This window comes from Pleurodeles waltl, chromosome 2_1, assembly GCF_031143425.1.
Source record: "Pleurodeles waltl isolate 20211129_DDA chromosome 2_1, aPleWal1.hap1.20221129, whole genome shotgun sequence".
Lineage (NCBI taxonomy): Eukaryota > Metazoa > Chordata > Amphibia > Caudata > Salamandridae > Pleurodeles > Pleurodeles waltl.
The window spans coordinates 544,543,351-544,555,982 of NC_090438.1; the positions used below are offsets into that span (position 1 = coordinate 544,543,351).

The following is a 12,632-nucleotide window of genomic DNA, read 5'->3' on the forward strand; positions in this document are numbered from 1 at the left end:
AGAAAGGCATACAGGAGGCCCGAGTTTCACTCAAGATGAAAAGCGTTGCAGAGAGATTGCTCCATCGGAAACTTCAATGTGCAATAATGCTGACATTGCGCGCTCTCTGCGGAGGCAAACATGATCAAGGCTCCCCCCACTGCTGGACGAGACCTTGCGCCACATACAAATGAAAATGCCATTTAAGATCGACTAAGCATTGCCAGCTGAGTTCGTCCGCTCTGGCATTCAGAGAGCCCGCCAGACGTTGAACCACCAGGAAGATGCCCTGATGTTACAATAAACATCCAGAGGCGCAGAACCTTCTGACAAATGGTCCACAACCTCACCCTTTGCTGCTTGTTGCAGTACCACATGGCGTTGGTGTTGTCCGTGAACACCTGCACTACCTTTCCCTTGAGAGAAGGAAGAAATGCTTCCAACACTAGTCTGACCACACAGAGCTTCAACAGGTTGATGTGGAGTCCAGACTCTGCCGTAGACCAGATGCCTCTGATCTTTGCCTTTTCCAAGTGTCCGCTCCTCCCCAGACAGATGTGTCACTACTGTCAGAGCTGGTTGGAGAAGGGAGAGAGATCTGCCTCTGACCCAACTGCAGTTTGTTAACCACCACGGCGTATCCTGCACAGTTCCCATGAGGCCCAGCATCCTCAGTCATTCTCATCGAAATCCAGGATAGAGGCTAAAGCATCAATATCATCATCTGAATATCCTGGAGTTGCCGCTCAGGAGAATAAGCCCGATACTGCAAGAACTCCTAATAAAAGGGAGCGTCTGAAAGGGAGTCGAATGTGACTCTGGCACATTTAATGTGAACTCCAGCTAATTCAGGAGATCCACAGTAGTCTGGAGATGTGGGTGCAGAAAGGAGCACACCATGGGAGTTCGGGGCTTGGATGACCAAGCTCTCAGGGGTAGGGTGTTGCCTAAAGAAACTTGGGTTGCCTGGAGCAGGGCGATGGCGGCAGGCAACTGGCCTGGTCACAGAAGCCCAAGTGCTGGGTTTGGACCAGGTACTCAGTAGGACATCTGAAAGGGCTTCATCGTAGGGGAGCAGAGGTTTGGAAGATGAAGCTCCAGGCTGAAGGATCTCCGTCAGGAGGTTAGTCCTGACTGCCACCGAAGGCAGCTCAAGGTCCAGGACCTCAGCTGCTCTTCGCACCATCATAGAATATGAAGCACCCTCCTCAGTTGCCACAGTAGTAGGAGAAAGGATGCCAGTATCTGGGGAGGTATCCAGACCACAGGCTTCACCCACGTCCGTCCACTAGTCCTCAGATTCTTGCAGACGGTATTCTAAAGGGTACAGAGACACCTCCAATTCCTTGCCATAACCTAGCCCATAAATATAAGGCTCAGGATCTGACATAGGAGCAAGGCCAAAGCCACAGTTGGCGTCATAAGAGGCCCATCCGGCTACATGTTGGAGTCGGCAATCAGGATGGGGACAGTGCCACCCGGGGGCGCAGGTGGTGTCAGCATTGGCATCTGAAAAGGTCGATGTTGCCTGACCAACGTCGGTCCGGATCTTTGCATGGATCCCTGGGTGCCCCTCGGAGCAGAGGCTGAAGCTGCCATCATGGAACCCAAAGGGATGCCTTTGGACTCCACGGGGGCCAAGGGCACAGTAGCAGAGTCAGACTGCCCAAAAATGAGGCGCATGGTCTCACAGAACTCATGCAGTTTGCCAGTGGTCACTCCAGGAAACACGGGGTGATGCAGAGTTGACCGGGACGCAGGCTTTGCAGATGGAGGCCTGGAGCGACAACGCTCCCATGTCTCGTTAGCCGACAGATGAGGAAGTAGAAGTCCGCTTTGTCTTTCTCAACTTCTTCCTATGCCTCATCTTACCCAATCTTCCTGAGGACTTGGAGTGGGACGCCAACGATAGAGAACTCTGCGACCACCCCAGAGACCTAACTTCCAACCAAGACCATGATTTGCATGGAGTTGAGCATTGGACCGCCATCAGCTTCAGGGCCTGCCCCCTCAAAGCCTTTGGGTGCATGGCCTGACAATCTGAGCATGACTTTTGGTCATGGTCACACCCCAGGTGCTAAAGGCACATGAGGTGCAGATGCATCACGGACTTCGTACGAGGACACGAACTGCAGGGCTTGAAGCGGGTCTTCCTCAAAGACATCCCTTGACGCACCAGTAGTTAAACAACTCAAAAAAACTTTGCCAAAACATCAAAAAAGACCAATCAAATAATGACAGAGGGGTAGCTCTTTCTTTGGATCAATGTTGAGTGGCACAGAAGGAAAAGAACTGATGTCAGCACGCCGGGGTGGCACCTATATAATGCCGGTGAGGTAAAATCCGGCACACACAATGACGAGTGAGCCCATCGACGCCACGTAACAGCGCGCAGGGGTACTGTTCAATAAAAATCTCTGGATGCAGACTGACACCTGGGGGAAACTGCAACTACATGTCTCTATCAGATTCACTATTTCGTGATTCACAATTAGTTTCTTTGGCAAAATCTTGAGCAATCTACTTAAATGACCCCTTGCATTATCCTTATTTCTTTCGAGTTTTCAGACAAAAATAGCTTTCTGGGTACAGCCATGGATTTCACACCTTTTCACTCTACTATTTACAAATGGGTCAGAATAGCAAAAATAGGAAATATCGACTAAGGTAAGAAACTATGAAACACTGAGGTGAATAAAAAAAAAAAAAACACCCTACTTATTACTGCAAGACAGGAAGTTAAATATCTTAGCAAAGCAACCTTTTGTTGATGCTTTTGTTTTCTGCACTTCTCTTCACCGTTTTTTCTTTTAAGAAAAACAACACTTTTGGTGCATTTTGACTGTTTTATTATGTGCATGCAGGGGAATCCATACGTTTTTGACACCTTCATGATCCCAAACATGCGGTAACAAAAAGATCCAAATTTTGCATGACGACCTTCTGTGGAAAAACAGTTATGAAAGCTTATAAAAAAAAATCAAAAATGTCTCTGTACTAGAAGAAATCCTCCTCATTTAAGTTAAGTAGGCTGTTGTGGTACTTCTCAAAAATGAGTCCTGAACCCAAACCTAACTGTAAAACACCAAAGTGCTGAAAACCAAAAATATGAATTCTAGTATAAGACCTAAGAGAGAGAAGTGATGGGAACGACACAAGTTGAATACACCATATTTTAACCCACACACTACACACCCATACCAGTGTCACAAGTTACCTTTATTCATTTTCTGAACACTCTCAACCACACTCACACTTACGACCACACAGCACTTCTGACCACTTGGTACGTGCCTCACCACACTTTGCATGCACCAGCCAGGTTTTGCATCTTCCAAAAGGACTCTGCATATATGTATCTACATCTTGCACAGCAAAAGTTACACAAATCTGTGCTTTTAGTGACAGAATAAAAGTAGGGATTGGAATTCTTGGAGAGGAAACTGATATAAACAAAAACACAGTTTTAGGGGCAGGGGAGAATCACGTGTCAAAAGAACAAAGACTGCTGTCTGTTTTTGGGGGCGGGGTGCTGGAACAATACCATTCATTACAAATACTCAGCCAGAGTTAACAAACTGCTCCAACAAGGATCAAAAGCAATTATTGGTGAAACCAACCCAACAACAGAATCCCTACATGGAGCTGATCTTTGCAGTTTCTTCACAGAATATCCACTCTGTAGGAGGCTGGCTCAGTTTATGTTTTGCACCTATGGTGTGGCACTCGATTCTGAGTCCAGGAAACCCTTAGTGATAGTGTTTTGGAGCCTAGATAACCAAAGCTCTCTATGGGGTATCATTGAAGCCCCCAGAAGCGGCCCACTGGCAGTAGGCACAGGGAGCCAGCAGCACAACAAAGCAGAAGTCCCAGGCCGCAGGAGTTGCAGAGTGGAAGCTGAACTGGGAGTTACAAAGTGCTGGAGGATGGGGCTTCTTGGAGCTTGAAGATCTCCTAGAGGAAGAGTCAACAAGCTTTGGTAAGAGCAACAATTGCGGTGCAAAGGGGTTTCGGACCAGGGGCTGCACCAAGTTAGTCAGAAGACAAGTTGGACCCGAAGAGGACCACAGAACCACCACCTGTGTTGCAGCACCCTTTTGATGTCTCTGGGACAGCTGGATCCACTAGCTGGTTGTGTCATCTTAAGGAGCATGCAGATGTGCAGGGGAGTGACTCCTTCACTCCAAGGGACACTCCTTCTTGATGCAAACAGAGTCCTTGGAACCGGTAGGATGCACAGCCACGGATGTTGCAGAAATTTTGCAGGAGCCAGAGAAACAATGTTGCAGTAGGAACCCTCCCAACTGGATACAGTCTTGGTTCAGTTCCTAAGGCAGACCACTAGCGGTTCTGGAGGCCAGGAGCAGAAGTCTTGCAGAATTCCTTGTAGAGTTTTGCTCAACAAATATGGGGACCAATCCTCAGGGGATAACTTAAGTAACCTTAAAAGGGGATTTGACCCTATCTGCAGTGACCAACCTATCAGAGGGGGTCAAGGACATCATCCACGTGTCCTAACCAGTCAGAAGGTCCCAGGGGCCTCTGCACATCATTATTTCCAAGAAGGTATAATCAAGTGGCTTCCTGTCAGAGCTCTGTGCAGGGGGTGGTCATTCCCCTGTCCTTTATGTGGTTTCGCACCAGAGCGGAAACGGAGGGTTCCTGCACTGGTGCAAACCGGTTTACGGAAGGAGGGCACCAAATGTGCCTTTCAAAGAGGTCTGGTGACGTTAAGAGGCCACCCCACCCCAGCGACACCTGGTTCTAAAGGAGAGGAGGTCACATCTCCCTCCTACAAGAACCCTTTGTTCTGCCTTACCCTGCTCGAGTTAGGCTCAGCAGCCAGAGGCCAGAACAGGGTCTAGGGGTCAGCAGTAGCGCAGGCTAGCAGGCAGACACTCCAAGGCTGTACGGATAGATCTGGGGGATCCTCTAAGGAACCCCCAGAGTACATAGTATCATGCAACTAACACTGAAATCAGTGTAGTTGCATGATTTCAACATGTTTGATACCAAACAAGCCTAGGTTTGGTGATGCCATTAAGTAGTTGGATTACTCATATTGACCAGTCTCTAATACATACCTTAGAACAGCTTCCCCACACTTACAAAGCCCAGGAAATGGAGTCTGGGGTTTGTAGGGGCACCTCTACTAATGCAGGGGTGCCCTCACACTCAGGACCATGCACCCCGTCCTTGGGCTGAAGGGGTCTACCATAAGGGTGATTTCCAATGTCCAGGTGCAGTGGCCCCAATATAAGGCATGCCTTATATCTAAAGTGAAAGGTGCAAGCACCATTTCACGCAGGCTGCACTGGCAGGACTTCAGACACAGTTTGCATGGGCTCCCATGGGTGGCATAATACATGCTGCAGCCCATGGGAGACCCCTGGTGTACCAATGCCCTGGGTACCAAATACTAGGGGTTTCCATGAGTGCACCAGTATGCTAATTGTGGGGTGTAAAATGTACCATGTAACCAAATTTAGAGGAAAGAGCACAGACACTGCGGTCCTGGTTAGCAGCATCCCAGTGCACTACAGTCTAAACACACTGACACCAAGCAGTAAGTTGGGTTAACTATGCTAGAAAGATGCTACTTTCCTACACACTCAATCAAAAGAGAGCTACAAGAAACCACCTGGGCCCATCCTGAGGTAAACTATCCAGAGTTAGCATGCACGCTCAAAATATCCTCAGTCTGCAGTGCAGTGGTAAACTCTTCCATCGGCCACCTGTGAGGGGAAGGGGGATTGTAAAGGGAAGCAAGTATATGAGCACACACAAAGTTTTAAGCACAGACCTAAAAAATACGCTTTTCGTTATGCATGAAGCTGGATAAGAATCCAATCCTTGACATTCCAAAGCCAGCAATGTTGCCACACAATGTCACATCTCACTGGTGAAGATGCTCAAACGTAGTGTGTAACCTAAGTTTGGTGTTATGGGCTCTAGTACCATCAAAGTGATGGCATAATTTAGTGTAATTTTCAAATCAGTACCTTAAAACTTTGTGCTAATGTTTTAAACTCTGATGGCACTAAAAATGTTATGCTTTATGGCAGTTTGATGAAAATCAAATCATACTAAGAAATAAAGGTGGCTCACCTTGCAGCAGGAATTCCTCTTTTATTGAGATCTGCTCTCACTTTTTCCCCCGCATGTCTATAAATTTCCACAACAGTCAACATTGCGGCATCTCTCACCTGTGAAGAAATTAAGAAATGTTCAACTGATATAGTACATTTGCAAACAATTTTTATAGGCACTATGTGTGAGCTATATGAAAAAAATAAGTTATTTAAAACCATGGCATAACAAAATTAATACGGTTTAAAATGTAGTATGTAAAAGGTGATGGATGGAGTGCTTGAATTAATCTCAGCCACTGGTAATTACTTGGACCACACCCCAGCCCATCATTATTTTGCACACATCACCTCAGTTTGGACACAGCCATATGCAAATCAGTCTTGACCCTGCTCCAGTGGGAACAGTCCAGCCCCGACTGCCAAGCCAGGTCCTCCCTGAACCAGAACACAAGCAAACCAGGATTGGTTTTGCCCTAGTCAAAGCCCATCAGCCAGGTATAGGTTGGATCCACTGAAACAGATTATACATCTAGGCACAGAGCTCGCTAGATGGCCGGCCGTCAGAGATCCCCCTGATGGTCGGGGCATCATCAGAATCTCACAGACTCCTTGCACAGTGCTCATTACCCCCACGTTCTTGTTTCAGTAAAACATGGCAGTTGTGTTGTTCATCAGCGCTTTGCTACCACTTGATGGATGAGCGAATTGCCTTCAGGGTCAACTGAGCAGGATAAATCTCCAAAAGACTGACATGGTGCTTCTGCTCTACTGGTAATCAAGGCCCATGACTTCCATTTCCCCCAAGTGACTGTAAGGTATGGGTGAGGTATGGAGAACAGCATGATCCAGATCAAGTTGGTTTCTGTCAGCCACAAATGAAGGCCCATGGCTGCCTTTTCTGAAATACAGATGTGCCTGAGGCCATCCCAGTGCTATGGCCATTGCCGGCAAAAGTTTCACTGCTCAACCAGCATGTGTCAATGGAAAGAATAGACCAATAGGATGCATGAGACCAACAGGTCAAGAAGCCTTAGAACCGACTGCGCTGGAACCCAGGAGTGTGGTCAAAACATCAGGATCGTAACTTCAATGCCCTGGACTTGCTGTAGAACGGGAAGGGTGTGGAAGCCCATATGAAGGGTATCCTCTATGTGGCAGCAGATCAGGTTTTGACTTATTGATGCAGAATGTAATGGATGACAGAAAGGTGACAGTTGGTGGTCTGCAGTGTCTTCAATTTAGTTCACCTTCATTAGCATCAAGGTAGGACAATACATGCATCCCCGATTTACGAAGATGGGCTGTAACCACCAACATCCCCTTTGTAAGCACACGGGAAGCTGACGTGAGGCCTAAGGGCCAGGTAGGGCAGGGCGGTAAATTTAATGTGTTCCAATCTCATAACGAACCAACAAAAGTGACTGAGGTACTAAAGGACTGGTACATGAAAGTAAATGTAGTGGAAATCCAATGAGACTATCCAGTCCACTGAATCCAAGTTAGTGAGGATCTAGGCCAAAGACAACAGCCTGAACTTGTACTTCAGAAGGAAGATGTTCGGAATCCAAGGAGTTCATATCAGTCTGACTCGTCTGTCCTTTCTGGGCACCAAAAAGTAGCAGCATTAACACCAACTGACCTTTCTCACACGTGGGAAGTCTCTCTATGACTTTCTGTATCATGGTCCCTTGTTCAGCAGTTATTTAGCTTCCTGGTTAAGGATGGAGTATGATCTGCCAAAGTCTGAACAAAAACAAGTACAAAAGGAGGCCTAGATGTGAAAGGGAGAGTGTAACTGTACTGAATAACCTGCAGCACCCACTTATCTGAGATAACTGCATGCCAGGCGGACAGGTAAACACATTTTGCTTCCTACCGGCAACTCAAAACCATGGCAGGAGGAATCAAAATGGCTTAGTTGCAGTCAAGGTAGGTGACAAACAGTAAGAGGACTGTTGTCTTTGCTGGTGACCAAGGCCTCTGGCACTGCGTTCTTTGGGCCAACAACAAGGCTGTATGGGCTGTTACAAAGGTTGCAAGGGTTACCATTGCCGATAAAGCATTCTCTGAATTTTTGTTACTGGTAGATTGGTAGTGGAATTGATGGGCTAGGAAGAGCAAGCCTAAAGAGCATGTCGCAGCACCACTGTCTTTGAAGTGCTTCCGCACAGAATAAGCATGTTCTCCAAAAAGCCTTGCACAATCAATCAAACAGTATTTCCCTAAGAGAGACCTGCAGGTCTTCAGAAAAACCTGTGGCATGCATCCAGGAATGGCGCCTAATCATCAGACTGGTGCCCGTCACATGATCAACACAGTTCAAAGTATCTATATCAGCTCTCAGCACATACTTACCTATGAACTGCCCGTCTTCAATTGTTTGAGCAAAAGCAAAAGTATTTTTGAATTCCTCTAGAACAGCAGGCACGACCATATCCCAGAGGGAATTTATATAGCACACTCCAGCAGGCAGACCCCACCCCCGGGACCTCAAAGCCAGGCTAGCAGACGACAAATCCCTCTTCTGCAGTCCCCAGCATCAGTGTAATGAGGGGGGAGTAAATTAGCCTCCTAGTTGTCATGTGGAATGTTTTGGAGGCCCCCGACAGTGTCCAAAACTCCAAAACTGACACAAAAAGGGTCTATCGCCTTCAACAGGGCTGCCATGTTAGGATAGATTAGGTTAGGAGATTCCTCACCTTGTGAATAACCCCTAGGTGCCAGACTAGATTTGGAGATTTTTTCAAAGTACCTCTTTGGTGCACCATCAAGGGGGAAACACTCCTCCAGCCAGATCAGAGGATCAAGGAAGTAGTGCTTTGTGAACTTTTTTACTGATGCCCACACCAACGTCTGACAGGCACCCCACGCACCAACAAAGTGGTGACAACATTATCTCTGGTCTTATGTGCCCTCAGGACCTCTGCAGGCCATTTCTTGGCAAATGTGTTTATCTTATTACAGAGCATTATCCAGTTCGATACAGTCCCTTTCTGAATGGCCTCATCTTTCTTGGCCCCTGAGAAACACACAAAAAGCTGCTCATCTCCCTGAGGACCCTTTGTATGGTCAATGCAGAAGCGCAAGGCTCTTTTTGGATCCAAACATTGGAGTCTCTCTTTCGAGGCGTGAGGTGGGTCATAGAATATCAGAAGAGTATGGCTTTTCCAACATGAAAAGATGTCACAACCTTTGGCTGAAACGCCACACTAGCCTGCAACACTAGTTCATCAGGGAAAAAGGAAGTGTAAGGCAGCTGAATGAACAGAGCTTGTAGCGCCTACATAAGACGAGTTGAAGTTATCGCAATGAGAAAGACTGTCTTGAGAGATTAAAGACATAAGCACTACTGTGCATTGCCTTGAAATGGGTGCACATCAGAAATGTAAGAACTTAATTAAGATATCACTGTGGCATCATAAACGGCCTAAGAGGTCATCTATGGACCAAACCATTCAGGAAAACTATTACTCCCAGTGACTTAAACAAGGATGGTGGTCCAATAAACATAAAAAGGCCAACAAATAACCTTTAACAGTGCCCTCATTAGGTCATTGCTGAGCTAAAGACAACATAAAAACCAACACATCTGACAACTTTGCTTGCAGTGGGTTTGTAGGCCAGAACCATACCAGGCATCAAACCAATCACAGCACCGTACATAAACAGATTTTGTGGAGGGAGGTCTGCCATCAGAATGACATTCACAATTTAGGGATGTAGGCCGAATGCAGTGAACTGCCACTACTTAATGTAAATGCATTGAGATGTAGGTTGCATAGGCTCGAGTACAAGACTTTGCCCTGCTCCTCCAACAGAAGATCCTCCTGTAGCTGCAGTGATTGGAGGACAGATGCTCAGGCCCAGACATTTCGGGTACCACACACTCGTGGAACAACCCAACTTCACTAGGAATAACTAAGGCCTGGTCATTCCCGATCTTCTTCGCAACTCGAGACAGAGGTGAGAAGGCAAACATAAGTCCCAAGCTCAATTGTAGGTAAAATGCACCTCAGAGACGCAGCCTTCTTGGAAACTCCATCACACAAAATGGATGGATACTTCATGTTTTTGACAGTAGCAAAGAGTTAGAGTCATGGTTCTCCACACTGCAGGAAGAAGCCCTGTGCCACCTTGCCTGCAGCTGCCATTCATGATTTGTTAAGCATCATTGGCTGAGTCAGTCCGCCATGGTGTTATAAGTCGCCGCCAGGTAAGTGGTGGAGGCCCTAACTGCTCAGCCAGTTCCAGAGGTGCAGAGCTTCTTGGCACAGGACCCCGGACCTCACTCCACCCTGCTTATTGTAGTATAAGAAGGCTGTGGTTTTGTACTTGAGGATCTCACTTGAATGAATGGCAGGAAGGCCTTCAATACCAAGAAAATGGCCTGCAACTCCAACAAGTTGTTATGGAGCTGGGTCTCTGCCAGAGACCACTGTCCTATTTCTCCACCTGTCCCAGATGAAATCTCCAACCAGAAGCGATGCTTCTGTCTCCAATGTCAGCTTTGGTTCAGGTGAGTGGACAAGGGTCTGTCGCTAGTCCAACTGTGTATCTATTGCCGTCTCCTCCAACATATGGATTGAATCAGACAGGTTACCTTGGTGCTGAGCCCACGGAGGCTTGAGATCCGCTTCAGAAACTTCATGTGTAATCTGGCGTAGTTGACAAGCAGGACATAAGAGGCTATGCGACTAAGAAGTTTAAGAGCCATTCTCCACATGACCCAGGACCAAAGCTGAAACATCAGTATCACAGCTTGAATGTCCTGGACTCATTGATCATGAAAGAAAGCCTGAAATTCCATCAAATCCAGGATGGCACCAATGAAAAGGAGATTCTGCAATGGAATTGTGTTGAACTTCACCGGTTAAGCAAGAGCCCCAAATAATGTAAGAAGGTTTTGGAGTCATCTGGAGGTTGTCTATGACTGACTGTGGTGAGCCAATCTTCAGCAGTCATTCATGAAGGTAGGGGAAGACTGATATATCGACTTACGAAGATGTGCTGCGTCCATCGCCATTACTTTGGTGAATATCTTAGATGCACTGATGTGGCCAAAGATGGGCCCAGAAAACTGAAAATGCTCCTGGCACACCCTGAATTGCAGGCAACGCCTATAGATCAGGAATATAAAAATAAGCGTCCTACAAGTCCAACACAATCATCCCGTCTAATGGGTCCAGTGCGGACAGAATCTGAACCAGCATATTGAATTAGTCCTTCTTCAAGGAGAAGTTGAGAGAGTGCAGATCTAAAATAGGATGAATGCCTTCGTCAACACCAGGAAACAAGAGGGGTTAAGATCCAGTCCCCACTTCTGATAGGGGACTATGTTTACGGTGCATCCGGCTGAAAGAGCCTGCACATACTGGCACAGGATGAACAAATGGTCTTCCGAGAGCCGGCCGGGTGTGGCTGGAGTATGCTGTAGGAAAGACAGGAATGGCGTGCAATACAATCAATCGATCAAATAAGACTTGCACAGCATGGCTAATCACCTGTGAGGTTATCTATGCAACGATGTTTCTGGCTACAGAGGATCAGTCGTACAGCCAGGTCTTAAGTCCTTTCCTCAATTCCAGAAAAGAGAGTGAGGTCTTGAGGTGAAGATGAAGGATGGTCCAGAACCTGGACGCAAGGTAAAAGAAACAACCTCTGCTGTAGCTTCAACTTATGTGAGGGGTGTGAGCGAGGTGCAGGGAAGGGGAGCGCAGGTGTTTAGATGGTTGGTTGAAGTTCAGGGGGTGGTTGATGTAACCTGGTCCTAGGTTATGCAAGACCTTGTATGTGTGGATCAGCATCTTGAAGTGGCATCTCTTCCTAATGAGGAGCCAGTGGAGTTTGAGGTGGAGGTTATGTGGGTCCGCTTGGGGAGGTAAAAAATGAGTCTGGCCGCAAAAGTATGTATGACCTGTAGTCTCTTCAGGAGGTGCGAGGTGATTCCTGCATAGAGTGCATTGCTGTAGTCCAGCCGGCTGGTGACTGAGGCCTGGGTAACAGTTTGTCTGGTGTTGAGCAGGAGCCATTTGAAGATCTTGCAGAGCACGCAAAGAGTGAGTAAACAGGCGGAGGAGACTGCGTTGATCTGGTTTTTCGTGGTGAGCTTGCAGTCCAGGATGATGCAGAGGTTGCAGGCATGGTCTGTCGGCGTTGGGGAGGGTTCTAGTTTGGCTGGCCACCAGGAGTCGTTCCATGGGAAGGTGTTGTTCCCAACAACCAGCACTTCCAATACGTCTGTGTGAGTTTCAAGCAAATGTCTTTCATCCAGTCAGTGATGCTCATCGTGCACCTGTGGAAGCTGGCCCTTGTAGTGAAGGGCTCTTCTGACAGCCAGAGGATGAGTTGGGTGTCGTTGGTGTAGTAAATTATGTTTAGTCCATGGATTTTGATTATGTTGGCCAGGGGAGTCATGTAAGTGTTTGCATAGAGTGGGGCTGAGGGATGAGCCTTGAGCAACGCAGAAGATGATGCTCTTGGGTTCGGAAGTGAAGGGAGGAAGGCTGATTCTCTGTTCTTCTGGAGAGGAAGGAGGCAATCCATCTGAGGGCGTCTACTTGA

At 47.3% G+C, this 12,632-nt stretch overlaps 1 protein-coding gene across 35 annotated transcripts in view; it reads right to left on the reverse strand.

Moving 5' to 3' along the window:
* Positions 1-12,632, reverse strand: part of CLASP2 (cytoplasmic linker associated protein 2) — a 1,425,897-nt gene that overhangs the window by 1,157,411 nt on the left and 255,854 nt on the right. For all 35 annotated transcript variants that reach the window (XM_069214594.1, XM_069214706.1, XM_069214671.1 and 32 more), the window contains exon 6: positions 6,088-6,185. In XM_069214594.1, the coding sequence (XP_069070695.1) occupies positions 6,088-6,185 (98 nt within the window). The remainder of the gene's footprint in view (positions 1-6,087; positions 6,186-12,632) is intronic.